This window comes from Sarcophilus harrisii, chromosome 2 (genome assembly GCF_902635505.1).
Source record: "Sarcophilus harrisii chromosome 2, mSarHar1.11, whole genome shotgun sequence".
In the NCBI taxonomy this organism is placed as follows: Eukaryota; Metazoa; Chordata; class Mammalia; order Dasyuromorphia; family Dasyuridae; genus Sarcophilus; species Sarcophilus harrisii.
The window spans coordinates 410,118,962-410,140,953 of NC_045427.1; the positions used below are offsets into that span (position 1 = coordinate 410,118,962).

At 34.4% G+C, this 21,992-nt stretch overlaps 1 protein-coding gene across 1 annotated transcript in view; it reads left to right on the forward strand.

Annotated features, from left to right (window-relative positions):
* Window positions 1-2,989: 2,989 nt before the first annotated feature.
* The window catches only part of NSG2 (neuronal vesicle trafficking associated 2), a 69,070-nt gene continuing 50,067 nt past the window's right edge, over window positions 2,990-21,992 (forward strand). Inside the window, exons 1-2 of the mRNA XM_031953678.1 lie at window positions 2,990-3,241; window positions 4,411-4,561. Coding sequence (XP_031809538.1) covers window positions 4,433-4,561 — 129 coding nt within the window. The 5' untranslated portion in view covers window positions 2,990-3,241; window positions 4,411-4,432. The remainder of the gene's footprint in view (window positions 3,242-4,410; window positions 4,562-21,992) is intronic.

Sequence of the window (21,992 nt, forward strand, 5' to 3'; positions counted from 1 at the left end):
TGGATTTAACATATATTTGGACCTATTTAACATGAATTGTACTACCTGCCATTTAGGTGAGGGGGTGAAGGGAAGGAGAGGAAAATTTGGAACAGAAAGTTTTGCAAAGGTCAGATGTTGAAAAAATTACTTATGCATATGTTTTATAAATTAAAAACCGTAAAAAGCAAACAAAAATAAAAAAAGAAATAGAGAGGCACATGGAATATGATGGATAGTTTTGGTTAAATTAAAATTAAATGATTTTTCACAAACAAAATCAATGAAGCCAAAATTAGAAGGAAAGCAAGAAACTGGGGGGAAAGTTCAAAGTAAGTTTCACTGATTAAAAGCCACATTTCCCAAATATAGAGAGAACTTAATTAAATTTATAAGAATATGAGTCATTCCCTAATTGATAAATAGTCAAAGAATATGAACAATAAGTTTTTAGGTGAAAAAAATCAAAGTTGTCTAGGCATATGAAAAAAAATTATCTAAGTTACTATTGATTAGAGAAATAAAAATTAAAATAATTCTGAGGTACTACTGACACATATAAAATTGATTTACATGACAGAAAAGGAAAATAACATGTGGGAGAGAATGTGGGAAAAAATTGGGACACTAATGCACTATATTGGTGTAGTTGTGAACAATTTAGAACCATACCTTAAGTGCATACCATTTGAACCAGTAATACCAATACCAAGTCTATATCCCAAAGAGATTAAGGAAAAAGGCAAAGGATCTAAAATATTTATAGCACTTCTTTTTGTTGTAGCATAGAAATGAAAACTGAGATGTCCATGATTTGAGGAATAGCTGAATAAGCTATGGTATATGACTATGATGGAATACTATTGTGCTTTTAGAAATTATAAGGAAGATGAAAACCTAGGAATTCAGAAGAACCTAGGAAGACTTGTATGAACCCCTATAAAGTGAAATAAGGAGAACCAGATAAAACATTGTGCACAGGAACAATGTAATGTAGGATGATCAGCTGAAAGCCTTAGCTATTTGGATGAACATAGTGGTCTAAGACAGTTCTGAATGACTTATGATGAAAAATGTTATCTACATCCAGAGAAAGAACTGATGGAATCTAATTGCAGATTGAATCATAATTTTTCATTTTCTTTATTTTTCTTGCTTTTTTTGCAACATGGCTAATATGAAAATAACTTGCATAAGTCTATAATTGATATCATACTTCTTGCCTTCTCAGGAATGAAAGAAAAGAAAAAAATTTGGAACTCAAAAATTGAAAAAAAATTAATTTAAAAATAATTAGATTAAGAAGTTTCCTTCCCTTTTCCATCTTTTGTAGAATACACATATAATGGAAGGTCAGAATTTGTATCATTGTTTATATTTGTATCTCTAGTGCTTAGTACAGAATGTGACACACAGTTGGCATTTTAGAGAAAAAATGGAAGTGAACTAGCATTTTTCTAATTGTCTATTAAAATGTCTAACTGCCATATATTGTCCTAAGTATTTTATAAATATTATCTCATTTGATTTTAACAACATCCTTCAGAGATAAATCCCGTTATTATGCCCATAGTTGAGTTAAATAAGGCCGATAGAGGTTTTAAGTGACTTATCAGGGTTAATCAATTAGAAATTGTCTGACACTAGATTTGATTGAAATCATTGAATTATCAATTTCTCTCTTTGGGGAAAAGCAAGAGCTTCAGCAGATGTCCAAATAATCAAAACCTCCAATCATCAAATCCATAGGATCACAGAACCAGAGCTGGAAAGGATTTTAGAAAGTAGCTAATACCACATTTTATAGATAAAAAACTGAAGATGGAGTCTAAGTGTGATGTGCCTAGCACAAGAAGTAGCATTTGAACTCAGGTCTTCTGACTCCAAATATCATTCTTTTTTCATTGTTCTAGATCTCCCTTGTATCTTTACCAAGATTTTGATGTTTCACAAATCCTTTTATGTTTTCTCTTTCTATTTCTGCTTCCATTGATCACCACCCAAAAACTCTTTTATTTCTTTCTTGTTTCTGATTATTCCATTTACACAATTTACTTTTTTTCCTTGCCTCAGTTTCTTCTTATAATACAGAAAAATAACTCTATATTCTCTGATTGAAGAGAACACAGGAAATGAACAAAGATTTTGCTAATAGATTTGGATTGAATATTTTCCCTTTTTCTCCTGCAACAGCCAGGTAAGTTCCCTTAACCTTATATTCTAATGACAGATATGTGAAGAAGAGCCAAGTCACTAAGAATTAAGTATAGGACCCTAATAAGTTTCTTTTAGGTGTAATACTTTTATAAACGGCTATTTTCCAGATTTCCTGGAATTTACTATTCATTCCAACCTTCTTTTCCTTGAGCCTCCCTCCTGTATCCACCAGTTTCAGATAATATGAATTTCCCTTAAACCTGAAATAGGACCTTCTTTTAGACCTCTTTAGAACCTTCCGTATTCTTTGCATTAAACAACTGATATAGAATTTCCAAATGTAAGCTCTTGGTTCCGACATCAATTACTAGAAATTCTTGAGTGATTTGTCATCCCTCTAAGATAGTAGCCATAGAAAGAGGTCCAATTCTGAATGAGTTTTATTCAGCTTTGATTAACATTATTGGATCTATGAACAAACTGTCTTTGACAGCAAATTCCAAGTATCCAAAATTTGGCTTTGTTTTTTATTGTGCTCTGGGATCACAATTTACTTTTGGAAGTGATATCCTTTTCCAGTTAGCTTTCCTTTTTATTTCTTCTAAAGGCTCCAGGTGGCGTTGCTTGATAAGTGTTTATATATATATATATATATATATATATATATATATATATATATAGTTATGTACATATACATGTATTTCTATTCTACCCTATTCACTTATTAATTCTTTCTTCCCTTTTGAAACTGAATTTTCTATGTGGCAGTTGCGGCCATGCATCAGAAACAGCAGGTGGTGCCAGATGCCAGATGGAATGGGAAGCCACTACCCCAATGAGTGAGAGAGAGAGAGAGAGAGAGAGAGAGAGAGAGAGAGGAGAGAGCAGGAGAGAGAGAGAGCGCGAGCGTGCTGTGTGCTTATTGCAGAGAGGAGCTACTATACTCTGCTCCCAGCTTACTGACAGTAGCTCTTGGATTCAGGCTGCTACACCCAGGAGCCCTGTCCCTTCAGCACCATCAGCCCGAAGCTCTTGATCGAGGGAAAATCAGCCCTGCTCCTCAGATTGGCCTGCATCTGGCCTGACCCTTCAAGCGTGGTTTGCAGTAAGTACAAGGATTTACTTTGCTCCATTCCCCCCCCCACCCCCCCCGCCCCCCCTTCCGCCACCCCCCCCCCCCCCCCCCCCCCCCCCCGCCTTCATCCTACCCTACCCCACCCTCTTTCATTATAACACCTCTGTTTTTTTCTCATAAACTGGACTGATAAGTGAAATCAGGTCATGCAAAGCTGCATTGTGGTCCTAAATGGAGGATTCTTTTTTTGACTTGCATCTAGCTATAGAGGAAGAAATGCAGCGCATTTATTTGGTTAGGTATTGTGCAGTTTGATTTTAAAAATACATAGTCGTACTATTTTGGAGTAAATTCAGTGGCTATTATATTGACTGAATCAAAAAACCAGCTAATAATGAGGACAAGAATACTAAAAAATGTAGGATATGAATACACATTGATAAAATTGTGCACTTGCCTTTATGAATCTATGCATGTAGACATATGCACATGCAAACAATGCACTTCTTAGTGGGAGGTTTGCTGAAGAGAAACTGTAAACAAAAAAAATTGCATTTCAAATAGTGAGGTGAAATGTATCATGCTGCATGATGCTTGAGAGTATTATGACTTTGTTCTACCTTCTGCTTATGTCTTTTCAATATGAAAGCTTGCATTTTTACCTAATATTTTAAATGATTTCTGTTTTGCACTTATTTTAAAATCTTAAAAGCTTTTGACTTTCCCCAAACTATGATATTGAATTCTGGTATATTAAGGCAAAGGAAACATCTAAAATGAGTCTAGCTGTACAATTGAAATAGTATCTGAAAATCTAACAAAGGTGTCCCCAAAGGATCAGTGAATAGTCTGAAGAAGTATGTGTCAGCTTCAAAAGACCAGGGTTCAAATTCTAAGCTCTAATGCTAGCTGAATGATCCTAGCAAAGTCATTGTACTTCAACCAGGTTCATTTCCTTCCTCTGCAAAGTGAGGATAATAATGCCTGCATAGCTTATTTACCTTACCGAGTTGTGGGAAAAGAGGTCTGTCATCTTTTAAACTCAATTGAAACAAACTCTGAGCTCTGAGTTGTGAGCTTTGATGATAATGTTAGCCAGAATGGAGCCATTTAGGAACTATTTTCTGTAACTGTAATCTTCTATTTTTTTCCCTGCAACTCTCTTTCTGTTGTCATCTTACTCATTTGGACTGTTTTAGGTCCGGGAAGTGAGGCACAAGAATGGTGAAGCTGGGGAGTAATTTAAGTGACAAGAACAGCAAACAACCTTCTGGTGAGGACGGCTTTCAGACTGTTCCTTTGATAACACCCTTGGAAGTAAATCACCTGCAGTTTCCTGCTCCAGAAAAGGTAACACTAATCATCTCCCTTACTCTCCCAGAAGTCAAAAGAATTTTTTTCTTGCAAAATTTGTTTATTTTTCTTATGGCATATCCTAAATCATATCAATGATACATAAATGATTTTTTTTTTCTTTTTGGGGGGAGGAGACTATGATTAACATAGCAAATGAATACATAACCATAGTTTGGGAGTTATATATCATATAATCCAACAATTTAATGTTGTATTTACTTAAATTAGGTTTATAAACCTTAAGCAAATTATTTAGATTATATAATTTCTGAGAGGGATTGGACACATCCCCTCTAAATATAAATCTAATTCTCTTTTCACTCATTCCACAGCATCTTGGTGGAGTTGGAGCAAACACTGAATATTATAGATGAAAGAGATTTTATAAGATGGGGATAGTTAGAAGAGTCCTTTGGAGAGTGGACTCAGAATGTTGAGTGTCAGAACTTTAAGGGACTGTGAGGATCATCCAGTCCAATTACCTTAATTTATGGATGAGGAAATTAAGTTATGGAAAAGGGGGACTCAAATATTAAAACAAGAATGGACCTGGAGTACTTGTCTTGTTGTCTTGTTCAAACCTCCAATTTCACAGGAAGGGAATCTGAGGCCTAAAGAAAGAAAGTATATTGATCAATACTTCTCAATGTTGTAGAGAGGAAGAGTCCAGCTAAATGAAAGAAATGGCTTTAGTCATAGGAAAGGTTTCAGAGGCACTTAATGAAATAACAATTGAAAGAAGATAGAAACTGTTGTAGAAGAGACAGAGATACTTACTAATCCTGCATCCAGGGTGAGACCTGTCTTATCCACAAAAGTGAGGTAGACAACTTATTTAATCTATGACATATCTAGAATTTTTTAGTTGAGCTTTTAATATGTATTTGGTTAAAATGTCTTGGAATAAAAATGGAGCACTCTATTTTACTTTTTCATTAGCAAATATGAGAGAGCAGTGGTAATTTTAAACAATAAATTCATTTAGATGTAAGTGGAACCTCAGAGTGATTTGAAGTGCATAGCTGACTGATAGATTATTAGTCATCTATTTTAAAAATATGATAGATTGGTTACTGAGAAATCCATGCTTTTTTGTTCGAGAAAGAGCATGGGTTCTAGTCCTATCTCTGCCACTAACTAGGTTTATGTCCTTGGGCAAATCACTTCATAGAATCACAGATTTAAAGCTGGAAAGGACCTTAGAGGCCATCAAATCTAGTCCTCTCATTTTATGGGTGAGTAAACTGAGGCCTACACAGATTAAGTGATTTGCCCAGGATCACATGGCTAGTATCTGAGTTGGGATTTGAACATAGGTCTTCCTGATTCCAAGTTCAGTGCCCAATTTGTAACTTTTGCTACTGAAATTTTGAATTCCAAAATTAAGACAAAAAATCTGGAAGAATCCAGTTTTTCTCTCCTTATGAGAAAAAAGATATTGTCTGGGAATAGAGGGGAGGAGAGTCAGGTGCAGGCTTTGTCAGGCTTCAGGTTGGAATCATTCTCCCAAGGCTATCACTATTCTTTCGTTCACATATCACTGCAAGATAAACAGAAAAGAGATGGCAAGATAGTAGTTTTCTTACTCCATCCCCAAGATAAGTCCCAATTCACTGCTGTAATTGTTAGGGAGCAGAGTAGATGTAAGAGACATTCATGGTTTTGAGAATACTCTTGCTTATAAGGATTATGATTTCTTCCCAGATATCACTGTAAATTTTAAGGAGTTTTATATTCCCTATCTTCCCCTCCCCAGCTTCCAGCCTATATAATTAGACTTTGGGGCTGATGGTATATATTGTTAAACAATGTAACTCATCTGGAAGATTGGGTATGAACAAAGCCATTTTCTCACTGTGTCTTTTATGGTCATGGTAATAGAACCAGCTCTTGACTATGTATTAAAATCAGAAGCCAGTCACTATATCACAGGCCTTAGAAATGAAAAGGGTCTTAGAGCTAGAAAATCCTCTATCCAACTCCCTCATTTTAAGATAGCTTCTAGTTTATGTAACAGGATAAGAAAACTTTAAAATTAAAATTTTTAAGTAAACCAATTTTACTAATATATGTAGTTGTGTTTCCATTAATATACATCATTCCTGAATTTTATATATATAATATTAATAATTATATGGTACATGTGTTTTGCATTTGTACTTTTCAAAGCAAGTTCATACCCATTGAGTCATTTGAACCACACTATTCCTCTTTGAGAGGGAGGGGCAGGATTTTAATTTCCATTGACAGATTAAAAAAAAATCCTAATATTCAGGAAATGTGAAATCATTTTCCTTTAGAATTAGATCACATACCTGTTAACTAGAGGAACCTGGACTCAAACTCAGGTCTTTTAACTTTGAGTTCACTGCTCTTTCCTCTATTTCATGCCATCTCTTCTAAGTTACCACAGTATCACAGCATTTCTACTAGTGATTTAAAATGGATTCTTAATATCTTGCCCAATCCCCTATTTTACAGATGAGGAAACTAAGGTCTGAGGAGAGGAAAATGACTTGAAGGTCACTCCTAGAACATAATAGGTATTAAGTGGTACAGCCAGTATTCAAACCTAATCCCTCTGATTTCAAATCCAGGGCAATATACTACCCTGTCTCTACATTGGTTTAGCTCAAATCTTTAAAAATATAAGAAAATGAAAATTATAATGAACAATTCTTTAATTAAGATGCAACAAGATTGTATTTCTAAGTGACCCAGTCCTTCACATGAACTCAGGAACTAGAAAGGATCTTACTAAGTTACCCACTTCTGACTGTTTTACTATTGGAGACTCTGAATTTACCTCAGGCCTTCCTCTTTGCCTGATCTTTTTTCTATATGTATGCATGAGGTCTCTCTCTCTCTCTCTCTCTCTCTCTCTCTCTCTCTCTCTCTCTCTCTCTCTCTCTCACACACACACACACACACACACACACACACACACACACACAAACGCATTAATACCTGGCAAGTAGCTTGGTAGTTAAAAATCATCATAAAAGCAGTCACAACATCTGATTTAAAAAATAATTATTGAGTTTCAGTTCTGAACTTGGAAAGAAATATATTTGTACAGCTGTTTATTATGAAGTCCCAAATTTTACTCACCTTTTGAACTTAAAGGAGTATAGAAAACTCAAGCTGTGTAGAAATCTATAAATTTAGAGAAAAATGTCCTCCCTCCTTTTGTTTCTGTTTCCCTCCCTCCTCTCCCTTTCTCCTCCTCCCTCTCCCATTTCTCTCATTTCTTCCTTCCTCCCTCTCTTCCCTTTCTTCATCTCTTCCCTTATTCTCTCTCTCCTTCCCTGTCTTCCTCTCAATCTCCCTTTTGCTGTCTCCCTCCCTTCCTTTTTTCTTTGTCTCCCTCTTTCCCTCCTCCCTCCTTCCTTCCTTCCTTCCTTCCTTCCTTCCTTCCTTCCTTCCTTCCTTCCCTCCCTCCCTCCTTCCTTCCTTCCTTCCTTCCTTCCTTCCTTCCTTCCTTCCTTCCTTCCTTCCTTCCTTCCTTCCTTCCCTTCCTTCCTTCCTTCCCTTCCTTCCTTCCTTCCTTCCTTTCCTTCCTTCCTTTCCTTCCTTCCTTCCTTCCTTCCTTCTTCCTTCCTTCCTTCCTTCCTTCCTTCCTTCCTTCCTTCCTTCCTTTCCTTCCTTCCTTCCTTCCTTCCTTCCTTCCTTCCTTCCTTCCTTCCTTCCCTCCCTCCCTCCTTCCTTCCTTCCTTCCTTCCTTCCTTCCTTCCTTCCTTCCTTCCTTCCTTCCTTCCTTCCCTCCCTACAGTGTTAATTTGGCTCTATTCTCTAGTCTAATCTCAACCATCCTGTATCTTAGACTGAGTTTACATCTGCCCCACACCCCCAAGAATAATTCATAGAAACTTATTTCATCATTTTATTCTCTTCATCTCATAAACTTATAGAAAGATTCCCTCTGAGGAGTGCTATGGTATATTGTAGAAGCACAATGGCCTGGGAATTACAGAATTTTCGAGTTAAAGGGATCTAGTTCATCCCATACCCTCAAAGAATCCTTACATCAACTTATCTGATATGTAGACATTCATCCTTTAATTAAAAACTTTTAATGAAGCTCTAATGCAGACCATTCTTTCTGACACAGTCTATTTCACTGTAGGAAGATTTTGGTATATCAAACCTAAATTAATCTCTGCAGTTTCCACACATGGCTTTGAATTTCTGCTTCAGAAAGGCATTTCCAAAATGGAGCCAGAATAGATTGTTCTTTGCAGTCTTATTCCTTTTCTGGGAACTAGTACATTGCCCTCTGGGGTTTTCTACCACATTAATAAGAATAAATTATTCATTTTAATTTAATAATAGTAATGATGATGATGATGACTACTTCCCAATAAATAAATCTTCCCAGGGCCCAGCACACAGTAGAAACTTAATAAATGTTTGTTGCTTACTCTTTCATTTGCTTAGACATTCTTGGATACACTTAAAGCATTTTAAACTGTACCTATTTGAATTTTCTTCATGACACCTTTGTCCTTTGGGGGCCAAATGGAATAAATCTAATCCATCTTTTATATGGTTACTTTTCAAATCCTTTAAGTCAGCTATCTAGTTGCCCCTGAGTCTTTTCTAGTCCAAGTTAATCATCCTCATTTCCTCACTCAGAGATTTAGCTCTACTTGAGTTCTAGCTTTGCAACTAACTTGTGGAATATGCCAAGTGCCTTTATCTTCTGGGGCCTCAGTTTTCTCAGCTATAAAATGATTAGATAGAACTATACCTCTCAGAGGTCCTTTCTACTTACTGGTTATTCAGATTTTCTCTAAAGAGCTGGAATTTGGGTTTCTCCTTTCAATTCTAATGTTGCATTATCTCAAGCAAATTACTTAGCTTTTGTGAACATTTTTCTTTCTTGTAAAATGGGGACATACTTGGAGTAACTATATCATAGAGGTGTTACACAAGAATGGCATTGTAAATCTTAAAGAATGTGGAAAGGAGGCATTTTAGTGGTAAGTAGAATCAGTGAGGGGTGACACAGTGGCATTTTTCTATAATAATCAGCAATTTAGAGACATCTTAGTAAAGTCAGATATTGTTCTAATTTTGTTTCAGTGTTTTCTATTTTTTGCTACCCCAGTTTAGACTGCCACAGGAAACATAAAGGATCATGAAATTTTGAACTAGAAGGAATCTTAGAGCTATTCTAGTTCAACATTCTCATTTTAGAATTGAGTAAACTGAGGCCCTAAGTTTACTTGCCTTATCTAAGGTCCCATAGCAAGTAAATGGCAGAGCCATTATTCACATGACTTGTTTCTTTGGTTCCTAATCTACACTTTTGGAAAGGGAATATTTTTATCTTACATATGAGAATCTAGAGCAGATTCAGAGTATTTATGCAGGCTAACTTCTCATAATAGTTCATCTCTATACTTCAAAATCCAACCTTGGAGCTTCAGGTTAACTAAAAAGAAAATCCTTCCTCCTTCCTCAGCATTTCCACAGTTTTTTTTAATGTGTCCTGCCAGGCCTGAGGCTTCTTACACTGAAGATTTCTTTATTAGTAATAATTCTGGGAAGTAATATTTAAAATTTTTATGACCTGCACTTTGCATAGTCTGAACTGCAATGTATTATATGAGCTTCTCCTTAGAAGCTTAGAGTTAGATCAGAGCACTGTGATCTTTTCAGAATGAATAATTTACAGCATTCTCACAATGCCAATTATGTCAAATCATTTTGCTTATTTCTTTAGTGACAATGTTTATGTAAATATGAAGAGAAAATTATGAAAAATTCCCCATACATTTGAAAACCCAAAGACTTATTTACTAAATCACTCTTAAAATACAACTTTTAATAAAAACAATGGGAGATAATTTATCCAATATCATGTCCAGTAGAAATGCACACATTTTGTTGTTGTTGTTGTTTAGTTATTTTAATCATGTTTAATTCTTCATGACTCCATTGGGATTTTCTTGGCAAAGATACTAGCATGATTTGCCATTTCCTTCTCCGGCTCATTTTACAGATGGGGAAACTGAGGCAAACAGAATTAAGTGAGTTGCTCAGGATCACACAGCTAATAACTCAAGAAGAGTCTTCCTGACTCTAGGCATGGTGTTCTATACACTGCAGCACATACATATGTGCGCACGTGCCCACACACACACACACACACACATACACACACACACAGAATATACCTTTCTCTTAAATAGTTCTCTTAACAAAAGAAGCTAGTTTAGGACCATGCATTGGTGAAAGAATATGAGTTTGAATTCTGGATCTATAATTTACGATTTGTGTGATGTCAAACAGCTAGTTTCCCTTCTGTGGGCCTCAGTTTTCTCTGTAAAATGAACAATTTTGATAAATGATTTTGAAGAGTTCTTCTAGCTCTAAGATTTTATGAATCTACAAAATCCTATGATTCACAATTACTTGTTCCAATTTCAGTCTTCAGAAAAGTGTTTCCAGAAAGGAACCAGTTTTTTTCAGTCTTATTCCTTTTTTTTTTTTTTTTGGAATTAACAGGTTATCCCCTGAGGTATATTTTCACATTAATAATGACAACTTTCCATTGATTATGTATCCTCAGGGCCATGCACATAGTAGATACTTAATAAATATTTGTGGGTAATTTTTAATATTCTTGAATATTCTTATGTCAGAATATTTTTATACATAGCATTTATTTGATTGATATTTATGGTACCTGTGTATCATAAAGTAAAGAAACTTTATGATCCTGCTTTTATGAAATTGGAAAACTGATGTACAAAACAGTTCAGAATGTTTTCATAACTGTTAGAGCTGAAAGAGGTCTTCAAGATCATTTAATATAATATCTTCATTTCATAGCTTTGTTGAGGTCAATTCAACTCAGATTATCCCATATATATCCCTAAATTATCTAATTTAGGAGCTCATGGAGAAGCAAGGCCAAGAAGGATGTATAACTGGGAATTTTAACATCCCTTAACTAACACCTTTTATGAGAGTTCACTTTGTCTCACCCTTAACTTCCCATATATGAGGAAAGAAACAGATCCAAGGAAAATTCCAAATCTATTCTGTTTGTCCCTCTAGCATTTTCTTTAAAGGCCTTGCCTTGTAGTCTGGGCCTCAGATTAAGAATCTGGTAACTTTAATTTATCACTTCCCTTCAACCTTTATCCTCATCTGTGAAAAGAAAGTGAGATAAAAGGCTACTTCTAGCTCTGTCTTCTACTTCTAGTTTCTATGTGTGTCATGGAGAGGATACTGGACTCAAGAATCAGGAAATCTGGGTTCAAATCTTGATTCTTCTTGTCTTTATGACCAAGGCATACCAGTTCTCTGAGACTCATATCCTTTCTCTGTAAAGTGGGGATAATATTCACATTATCTGTCTCAAAAGGAACATACTGTGAGTGCTTCAATTCCATTATGTCACTTGGGTCCTTACAGAAATCCTTTGAAATGATATGTAGTCAGTTAGTACTAAGAGTGATGTAAGGAGTTTGGATATGATATTTTCTATGAATCCTTTTAGCTCTGAAGCCTATAATTATTGTTATATTCACTCTATTTTGGGGGGTGGTTCAGGGACTATACTTGTGATTTAATTATTATAGGGAAGTCCTGGGAGAGAACTGATATTATTACTCTGAGCAAGTCCTCATTATCCTTAGGGTTGATGGGAGAATCTCATTTTAAAATATTTTACCCCACATTTGGATCACTTTCAATCCTCAGTCTAATACTTCCTAGTTGTATGATCTTGATCAAATCACTTAACAGCTTACATCATCAGTCTCCTCTTCTATAAAATGAAAGGGCTGGGCTGGTTCATCTCAAAGGTTCTTTCCAGCTCAACATTTCTGTGACTCTTCATGAAGTATGAAATTCACTGGTTGGGGAGCAATGAGATCTGGGTTTAAAATTCTACTTTTGAACCTGCCTGACCTTGGATAACTCACTTCTACCCTCAGAGAACTTTATTCTTCAGTAAAATAATAATAACAGTGCATACCCTATTACTCTCTCAGGGTTATTTTGAGAGAAAAGAAAAACATTTTGTAAATCTTAAAGTCCTGTAGAAATTTGAGCAATTGTTAGCACTGTGTTGGTACTGATACTTATTATGACACATTTGGCAATCCTTCCATCCTCGGGGTCTCAGTTTTCTTAACTTTATTTCATCTCATCTTCCTTGTTCTAAAGAACTCATGCCTTGTCAAGCTCATGCCTTGATAACCACCACATTTATTTCCTCTGATCCTCCTCCACATATGCTACTGAAGGAGGTAGAGGGAGGAAGTCACATAGTCTATTGTCTCTTCTCAATTGGGTCTACATTGCTGTAAACTAAAACTTTTATTCTTCCCTTATTGACTCCCCAGGTTGACTGTTTTAAACCTCCACTTCTTTCAAATCTTCTACTCTGCTCCGTTTTACTCAGAGATCATCAATTATGAGTAATTTCTTCCCTTTTCTATTTTAAAATAATTTCTTGACATTATCCCTCATTCTTTCTTCCCTTAGTTCAGCATGTACATTGTCTATGTGTCTGAGTATCTGCCTGTGTGTCTGTTTCCTGTTTACTGCTAGTACAAATTGTTCTTCTTGTATATTAAAATCCTTCAAAATTTTTCTCTATAGTCTTTCTTTCTAGATTGATTTCATATTATTCACCATGGACTTGAACAGAGAAGAAATAAATAATGTATCTATATCTTTTACCCATTTCTCTTTTCATACCTTGAACCTTATGTGTGAGAGCTCTTCTGATACCTCAAGATAGTGTCCATGTCTTCTTCTAGAAGCTTTCTCTTTTCTAGAGTAAACATCTATAGTTTGTACAATTACTTACTTATGGTATATTTATAGTAATTTTATCATTCTGGTCAGTACCCTTTTAATTTGGTCCGGTTTATCTATTCATGATCTTAAAATATGGTTTTCAGACCTGACAGAGGGCTATAGAGGTGGCCTTATCAGGGTAGGAGATGGGAGAATTTTTAAAAAACAATGAGACCTTGGATAAAACGCTTCCTTTCTATGTGCCTCAGCAATGGAACTAGAACAGTGACTACTTCTAATTACTTAGTCAAGTGCTATTCCAGTCTACACTGCCTGGTGAATGATTGCTTCATAGAAGCTTATGGCAGAACAGTGAAATAACATTCTTTATATCCAATTTTCTTACCTTCCAAGCTGCACAAATCATTTTACCTCAATCACCCGTAGGGGTGATAATGCCTAAGACCTTACCAGAGCCCAGATATATGCCAGTTTCATTATCTGGAACTCTGAAATGATTTGCTGTGATTATAATTTTCCTGTTCTTTCTTCCATTGCCCAATTCCTCCTAATTTTTTTTTTTATTTCTTCATACCACAACCTCTGCTCCCTTTGTCCTCTCCTGTTCTCTTGTAACACACGTGATCTTGGTACACTTTCCTATCAGGGCCTTGACCCAATAGTTAATTATTTAAACTATATACTTCCATGCTTCCATCTCTTGCCCCTTCTTAAATTGATATACTTATAATTCTTAGTTCTGGGTCACTTAGACTATCTAACTTTTACATTCCTATTCATGTCATGATGATAGAAGTCACCCAACTTTGTCAGAGTTCCAATGCAAATTCTTGTTATCCAGTCTTAGATGATACTCCATGACAATCCTATATTTTTTTCTATTCTGATCACTACAAGAACCCTTCCTAACTTTCTTTTTCCTGACTCCATCTTACACCCTTGTTTTCTGTTTCTTCCCACTTCTTACTAACTCTTACCTTCCCTACTTAACTAAGAAAATTGAGGCAATTTATTATGGCCTGCCTTTATTTCCCCTATTTTGTATCTCATAAGATTTGTCCATTCTCTCTTTCTTTGTTCATGTATCTGCTGAAGAGCAGGCTTGTTTTTGGCCAGGCTAATTCCCTTATTTTTGTTCTTGATCTCATGCTCACCTATATCCTACAGGAACTTGTCTCTCATCTCTTCAGTCTTTTTTTATTTGCTGACTTTTTCTCTACAGCTGTAAACATGTTTAGGTCTCTACTATCCTTAGAATCAAAACAAAAAGCAAAAGCATACTTTCATTCTATCTCACAATGTCACCAGGCTATTGGTATATATGACTGAATATACATTGGAGTGTCATATATAAGAAAGTAATTGTAATAATTATTATTAATAACTTTATGATGTTGATCAAATTATTTCCCTCCACTGCATCTCAGTTTCTTCATCCCTAAATAGAAGAAGTTGGATTATATAATCTCTAAAACACTTTTCCATCCCTGATATTCCAAGATCAGATCTGTGTGCCAATTTTTTATCCATTCCAACTGATTTTCAAACAATATATGAGCTTTTGTTGCCTTTTTTGGCCAGCTAGACAGTTTCATCATCTGATCTCATGTCTAACAAAAACATTATTTGGTAGAAATTATTGGATAAAGTGATGATATACATCAAACTGACTCACAGTAAATAAAAACAATATAGATTGAAGTTAATGTAATGAAGGCACAGGGAAAATAGTAGAGGCAGCTAACATAAGTGCATATTTAGAGCAGTAACAAACTGGTGCTGTTGAATGTAAGATTTAGTTTCTTAATGACATTGTAAGGGATGTTTTCTCCAAACCTTTTTTCTACGCATTGGCTTTTGTCCTTTTGAGTGTTTTTTTCTCCCTTGGTATTGAAACCTCTCAACTGGATGTCAGAATCTCAAGGTTATATTTGTAAGCAGGAATGATAAAAATATGGTGAGTGATAGTAGAGCACAAATGAAAAAGTAATTTATGGTTAGAAACAATTAAGACTATTAATCTTTTCTTTTCTAATTTATGCCCCTTCTTTGGTCTCTACCAGTTAGGTGCAGAGGGAGAAATCATTTATATACTGAAAAAGATTTATCTACACCTAAGATTTATATTAAACAGATGATTGGAATCAGAAAAGGAGATAATAAAGGTTATATGAAAAATATGGCAAACTGTTTTTGTATGACTGTGACAGAATCATATAGGACTTAAGAATAGAGATGGTAGGATTTATATTTAACTGTTTCTCTCTATGTCTCTCCCCCCAAGTTTCCCACCCAGATCCAGGAATAGTCTGTCTTTGTATCCCATAACTATTAGGGCAGACTGTGACTATAAGGGGAAGATCCTCAGAGCCATCTAGCAATGTCATTTTCAGTCACTTCAGTCCTTTGCCTTTCTTCTTAGAGGAAAATAGACATTAAAAAAGCACCAATGCTTTTTAATTAATTGTCAAAAATTTATTAAGCACTTACTCTATGCCAGACATTATTCTAGATGATAGGGATATAAGTAAGAGTGAAACTATCCCTGCTTGGCATAAAACTGGTGGGTATGTCTTCTAAAGACCTAACTCTGTGGCCTTAGACAGGGAATGTAACTGTTCCATGCCTCGATTTCTCTATACACAAATCAGAGAGAGACTGTACCATTTTTAGGTCTATAGGTGATAGTCCTTACAACTCTGATATTCTGTGAGCCTATGTATTTATGGATTTGCCAGTTCTAGATGATAACAGAATTAATAGATCTATAGTAACCAGTTCTGCTTTGGTTATTCAGATGTGGCCAGACCAATCATTTCTTATTTTATGATTTCTGATATCCTTATATTAGATGGGTTCTTTTCATTATTCCATGTTTCCTCCCTTAATCTATTCAAGCCCTATCAATTCCCCTGACTGAAAGATGTATTTATTGAACATTTATTCTGGACCAAGTACCATACTGGTTGACTAGAGGTGTGTTGATAAGGAGGGCCAGCATGGATGGAGAGAAAAAGAAAAAATGAATGTGAAAACAAGAAATTAAAAGAAAGCAATACCTGACCGCAAGGATTTTAAAACTAATTTGTTTCCTTAACTAGACATGAAGGGAAAAACGAAATGTATAGAAATAGTACAGGAGATATAAGAATGTTCTTGATGTCATTAAAAAAATAGAATATAAACATACTTTCCCAAAAGCATTTTATGGGTCCCCATGGGCTGTTCTGCACAATTACTAGCACACTCTTTCCAAAAAGCATACAGGAAGGAGACTAGTTGCCAAGTTAAACTAGAACGAATTATATTTTGTGTAATTTAAGAAGAATTTATATCTAAATATCTTGCATTTTTAAAAATTGCTTTCAGCAAAAAGAGACCATAACAAGTATCTTGTCTTCATTAAAGGTTACTCTTCAGTATCTAAATATCACTGACTAATAGCAGCTGCTACCTTCAGGACATGTGGGGCACTTAATATGCGTATCTTTTCATAGAATATCATTAATGGAAAAAATGTTTGAGGTAATCTGTTCCAACTTCCTCATTTTGGGATGTGGAATATCAGAGTGGTTAAGTGAATTGCTGTCACAGAGCTAGTGAGCAGCAGATACAAATCCAGACAATGTTATTAAACAAAGTTACATTATAAGTAAATTAGATCCAAAGCAAAGTACTGTGGAGAAACTAATTACTAATTGGAAAATAAGGAAGATATCAATGAAGAAATGACATTTAGACAGCCCGATAAAGAATTTGATGGGTGAAAGGTGGAGAAAGATAAAGCATTCTAGATGGGAGTTTGGGAAACAAAGAGAAGACCATATTGTGTATGAAGGGTAATACTATGAGATAAAATTGAAAAGAAAGGATAACAACCATTTAAACGGATTCTTCAGTGCTAGAGAGTGGACTTCAGATTGGCATTAAGAAGTTTTATTTGGCTTTTATATAAAGGGGGTTTGAAGAGGAGAAAATGGAGGAAGGTAGGGAAGTAGCACTGTTAGGAGTAGGTAGACCTCACAGTATACTTTGCACAGACAAATAGGTGAGAAGGGCCCGTATTCGAGTAGTAGAAACAAGAATAGAAAGGAAGGGACAGGTGACAGAGATATTGCAAAGGTGGAATGAACTTACATACTTAAAAGTAAAGGAGAAAGAAAAGTGAAAATATTAACTCAAGATTGCAACTATGAGAGACTAATAAATAAATGGTGGTATATAGACTCCTATCTCTTTTAGTTAGAGTAGTTCTAATGGTAAAAATAATAATGTTTAATTTTAGATCCAATTAAGGATGAATCATCAATGGCTAGATGTACAAGTCTGGCTCAGAAGAGATGTTGGGGATGAATAAATGAATTGCAGGGTTATCAAATAAAAGGAGTAGTTGAGCTTGTGGGAGAGATGAAGATTGCCTAGCAAGAGAGTGTAAACAGTAAAGAGTAAAGAGAATCAAGGGCAGACCCTGGGGAACATTCCCTTTGAAAGAATGAGAACCTAGTAAGCATCCCTAGAAAGGAATAGAAAAGAATCAATTAGACAGGTAGGAGAACCAAGAAAGTATGGCATGGGGCTCACCAAAGCTCAACACTTGAGTTAAAAAAACAAACAAACAAAAAACAACAAAACTGCCAAACTCATCTTCCCTGGGAGGTGTTCACCACCATGTCTGGTTCTGTAGTTATTTTAAATGGAATTTCCCTTTTTTTTCTTCTTCTTTGGTTTTGTTTGCAATGTATAAAAATAGTGAATATTTATATGAATTTATTTTGTATCTTCCAACTTTGTTGAAATTGTTTCAATTAATAGTAGTTGGCTCTCTAAGAAAACCATATCACTGTAAAAAGGTGTAATTTTGTTTTCTATTTGCCTGTTTGTTCCGTCCATTCCTTTTTATTGTCTGATTGCTACCTTAACATTTTTAATAGTTTATCAAATAGTAATGGTGATAATAGCTATCATTGCTTTACCTTTACTTTTATTGGAATAACCTGTAGTTTATCCTTATTATATTTAATTATGATACTTAGTTTCAAGACAAGTATATTTCATCATATGAAATTTAAAAAAAAAACAAATAAGGGTGTTGTATTTTGTCCAAAGATTTTTTTCTGCATATGTTGACATAAGGAATCTTTTTTTTTCTATTTTCACCAACTATGTAAAATTGGGATTATTTTTTCTTTAAATGTTTAACAGAATTTACCAAAGTCTATGTAATTCTGCTATATATTTTTTCCTTTGTGAATTCATCTATTGCTTGCTCAGTTTCTTTTTTTCTGAGAGTAGACTATTTGAATTCTCTATTTCTTATTCTGTTCATTTGGCTATTTTATATTTTTGTAGCTATTCAGTCATTTAACTTAAGTTGTCAATTTAATTGGTATATCATTGGATAAGATTGACTCTAATAATATCTTTGATTTCTTCTTTATTTGTTATGAACATCCTTTTTTCATTTTTATACTGTTAAGAGAGGACTTTTAAAAAACCAAATTGCCTCATGGTTTATCTACTTGATTTTTAAAAAAAGTAACAGCTTCTAGTTATTTTTTCTAACTAAATGGTTATTGTTATTACTTTAATTTTTTTCAAATTTCTATTTTGATACTTAGTTGGATTTTCAAATTTATTATTTTCTAGGGTTTTTGTTATTGTTATTCAATGCTCAATCTGTAATTTCTCTATTTTGATAATTAGTGGGTTTGGGGATAATTTCCTATTATGAATTGCTTTGATTGCACCACACGTTTTTTATGTTGTCTTATTGTTTAATTTTCTCTGATGAAATTGTTACTTCTGCATTTATTCTTTGATCCACCAATTCTATATAATTAAACTATTTCATCACCAATTAATTTTTAATTCTTTCTTCTACAACTTTTTGCTGAATAATTTTATGCCAGTGTGATCAATAAAGGATATGTTTAAAAGTTTTATTTTTCTACCACTATCTGTGACGTTTTTATATTATATGATTAATTTTTGCAAAAGGGAAATAGACAACTGTTAAATATATGCCTTCTTTCCCTTTTCATTTAGAAATCACCAAAGATCTATCATTTCTAGCTTTGCTAAAATTATTTTCAGATCTTTAGTTTCTTTTTTCTTTTATTGAATTAAATTAGGTCTGAAAAAAAGGTAAATTGATGTTTCCCAATATTATCATTTTACTATTTCCTCCTAAAATTTATTTAATTTTTAAGTATTTAGATGCTATACCATTGGGTACATATATCTTAAGTACTGATATTAATTCATTACCTCTGGTACCTTCAATCATAATAAAATTTTTCTTTTTTCTTTTTACTTCATGATTATGATCCCTGCTTTAAAAAAAAATTAGAACTGAAGCATAATAATTTTCCTAATTTCTATTATTTCTTATCTGTATTAAACATTCTTATAAATTTTGTTTTTCAAGTGTGTTTCTTACAAAAGAACACATTGATTCTTCTTTGTGATATATTTTTCTATCCCTTTTTGATGAATTTTGAATAATTTTTATTCTCTTTTTTTTTACTGAGTTCATCTGATTCATGTTCATGGTTAGAATTGTTAACTATGAATTTCTTCTATCCTGTTATCTTATAATTTTTCCTATCTTTGCTCACCATATCCTCTTTACAAAGTAAAAGGTGATGAATGAGAGGGCTTATGCAAAGAACTGACAATCTATCCTTGATGCAATCTACTACTCCGTTGTCCCTCTTTTCCCAGGTACCTATCATACATTCTTACCCTTTATTTCTTCAAATTGACCAACTAAATCACTTGCCTCTGTTTACATATAATAAATATGAGATAGGATTTGAATATTTTTTTATTTTTATTCTTTCTATTGCATACTAATGACTACTAACAAGCAATTATGATATTTTTTTCAAGGTCATTTTGATTTACCCATTTTTAATGTCCTTTAAGTTTTACTTCCCTTCCAACCCTGACCTACATGATCAGTCGTCACCTAAATTTGGAGTTTGTTTTGCCTATGACATATCTTTCCCTGAATATTTGTTGTTGTTATTATTAAGTTATTTCTGACTCTGTGTTACTCCATTTTTAAAAATTTTTATTATTTATTTGGCAAAGATAGTAGAGCAATTTGTTGTTTCCTCTGAGGCAAGCAGAGTTAAGTGACTTATCCATGGTCACACTGCTAGAGTATGAGAATGGATTTGAACTCAAGAAGACGAGTCTTCCTGACCCAGACCTGGTGCTCTTATCTACCCTGCTATTTAGCTGTCCTTTTCCTAAATATATCTTCCCTCTTATTCTTCCCTCTCCAAGTTCCCTCCAGTTTCTTTACTAAACTGAATGTATTTCTATAATGAACTCTTAATGTGTGTGTTCTACTCTCCTTTAACTAGTTCAGATAAAAGCAAGTTTCAAATGATACAAACTTTTTCCATTCTATTTTCTTGTTTTTATGGTATTTTCTTTGCAAATATAGATTAATGAGATAGTAACTTTCCCTTTCTTCATATTACTCTTTAGCTTCCCTTTTCTGTTAAAATTATTAAAGCATAAGAAAACTACTCCCAGGACATTTTTCTTATTTAATCCATTCTATGCTTCTTGATTTTGAGGAAAAACTTAGTTTTTCTCCCCTGATTAGATTACAAATGTTTCCTTTTTGTATATTTCCTTCCAGTTCTTCAAACATATTTATTTTTTAATGTTTTTCTTGCTTCCTATTTTTGCATTTCAAAGTTGCTACTTGGATGCATTTTCAGTGGGAATGTTTAGAATGCACTTTATTTCATTAAAATCAGTCCACTCCCTTCCTTCCCACTCCCTAGGATTATCTTATTTTTTTTCAAGTAAATAATTCTTGATTGTAAGCCTATATCTTTGATTTTTAGTATACCATATAAGGCTTCTAGGTTCAGAGTGATCAGACTTAAAGCTTGCTCTTGGTTTGAAGTCTTGCCTTGGTTACTTAGCTGTGGGTCTAAGATTGGGTCCAAGGGCTGAATCCACAACTTTTATCTAGGAGCTGTCATAAAACAGCCAAGTAGCTTCTCTTCCTATCTCTAATATATAGGGCGTCTCCCATCTAGATCTTTGCGCTTTATCCTAATACTCATCTCTTCAGGCTTCTGTCTGGTTCCTATAATGAAAAGTTCTGTAGGACCTACTTGGCTAGACCCACTCCTTAGTTCCAATAGGCTTCTGGCTATCTGTCTATCATTACCTGGACTGAAAAAATGACTTCTTATTGTTTTTCTTTGGAGTTTTTTATTATTGCTTAAGCTTTTTCTTTTCCTTGATCAGCTTTGGTGTGGTTACAGGAGAGAGCTGGGCTTTACTGTTTCCTTCTACTCTGCCATCTTTGCCAGTCTCTCTTTCTCTTCTCATCTTCTTACCTCATTACTTATTCTTCAATATTACTAGTGATTCATTAACTGCCAAGCCCAAGTACTTTTTCTTCTTCTTAACTTTCTCATCTTTGTCTAGTTTTTGACACAAATGACCACTTCCTTTCTTTAGTCTCCTTACCCCACTCCCTCCTGCCCATTTTCTCTTTCTTGGCTTCCCTGAGACATGGCTCTTCCTGTAGTTTTCTACCTATAGAACTACTTCTCACTCTCCTTTGCAAAGTCATCAATCTCTCACATGATATTTATTGGTGTCC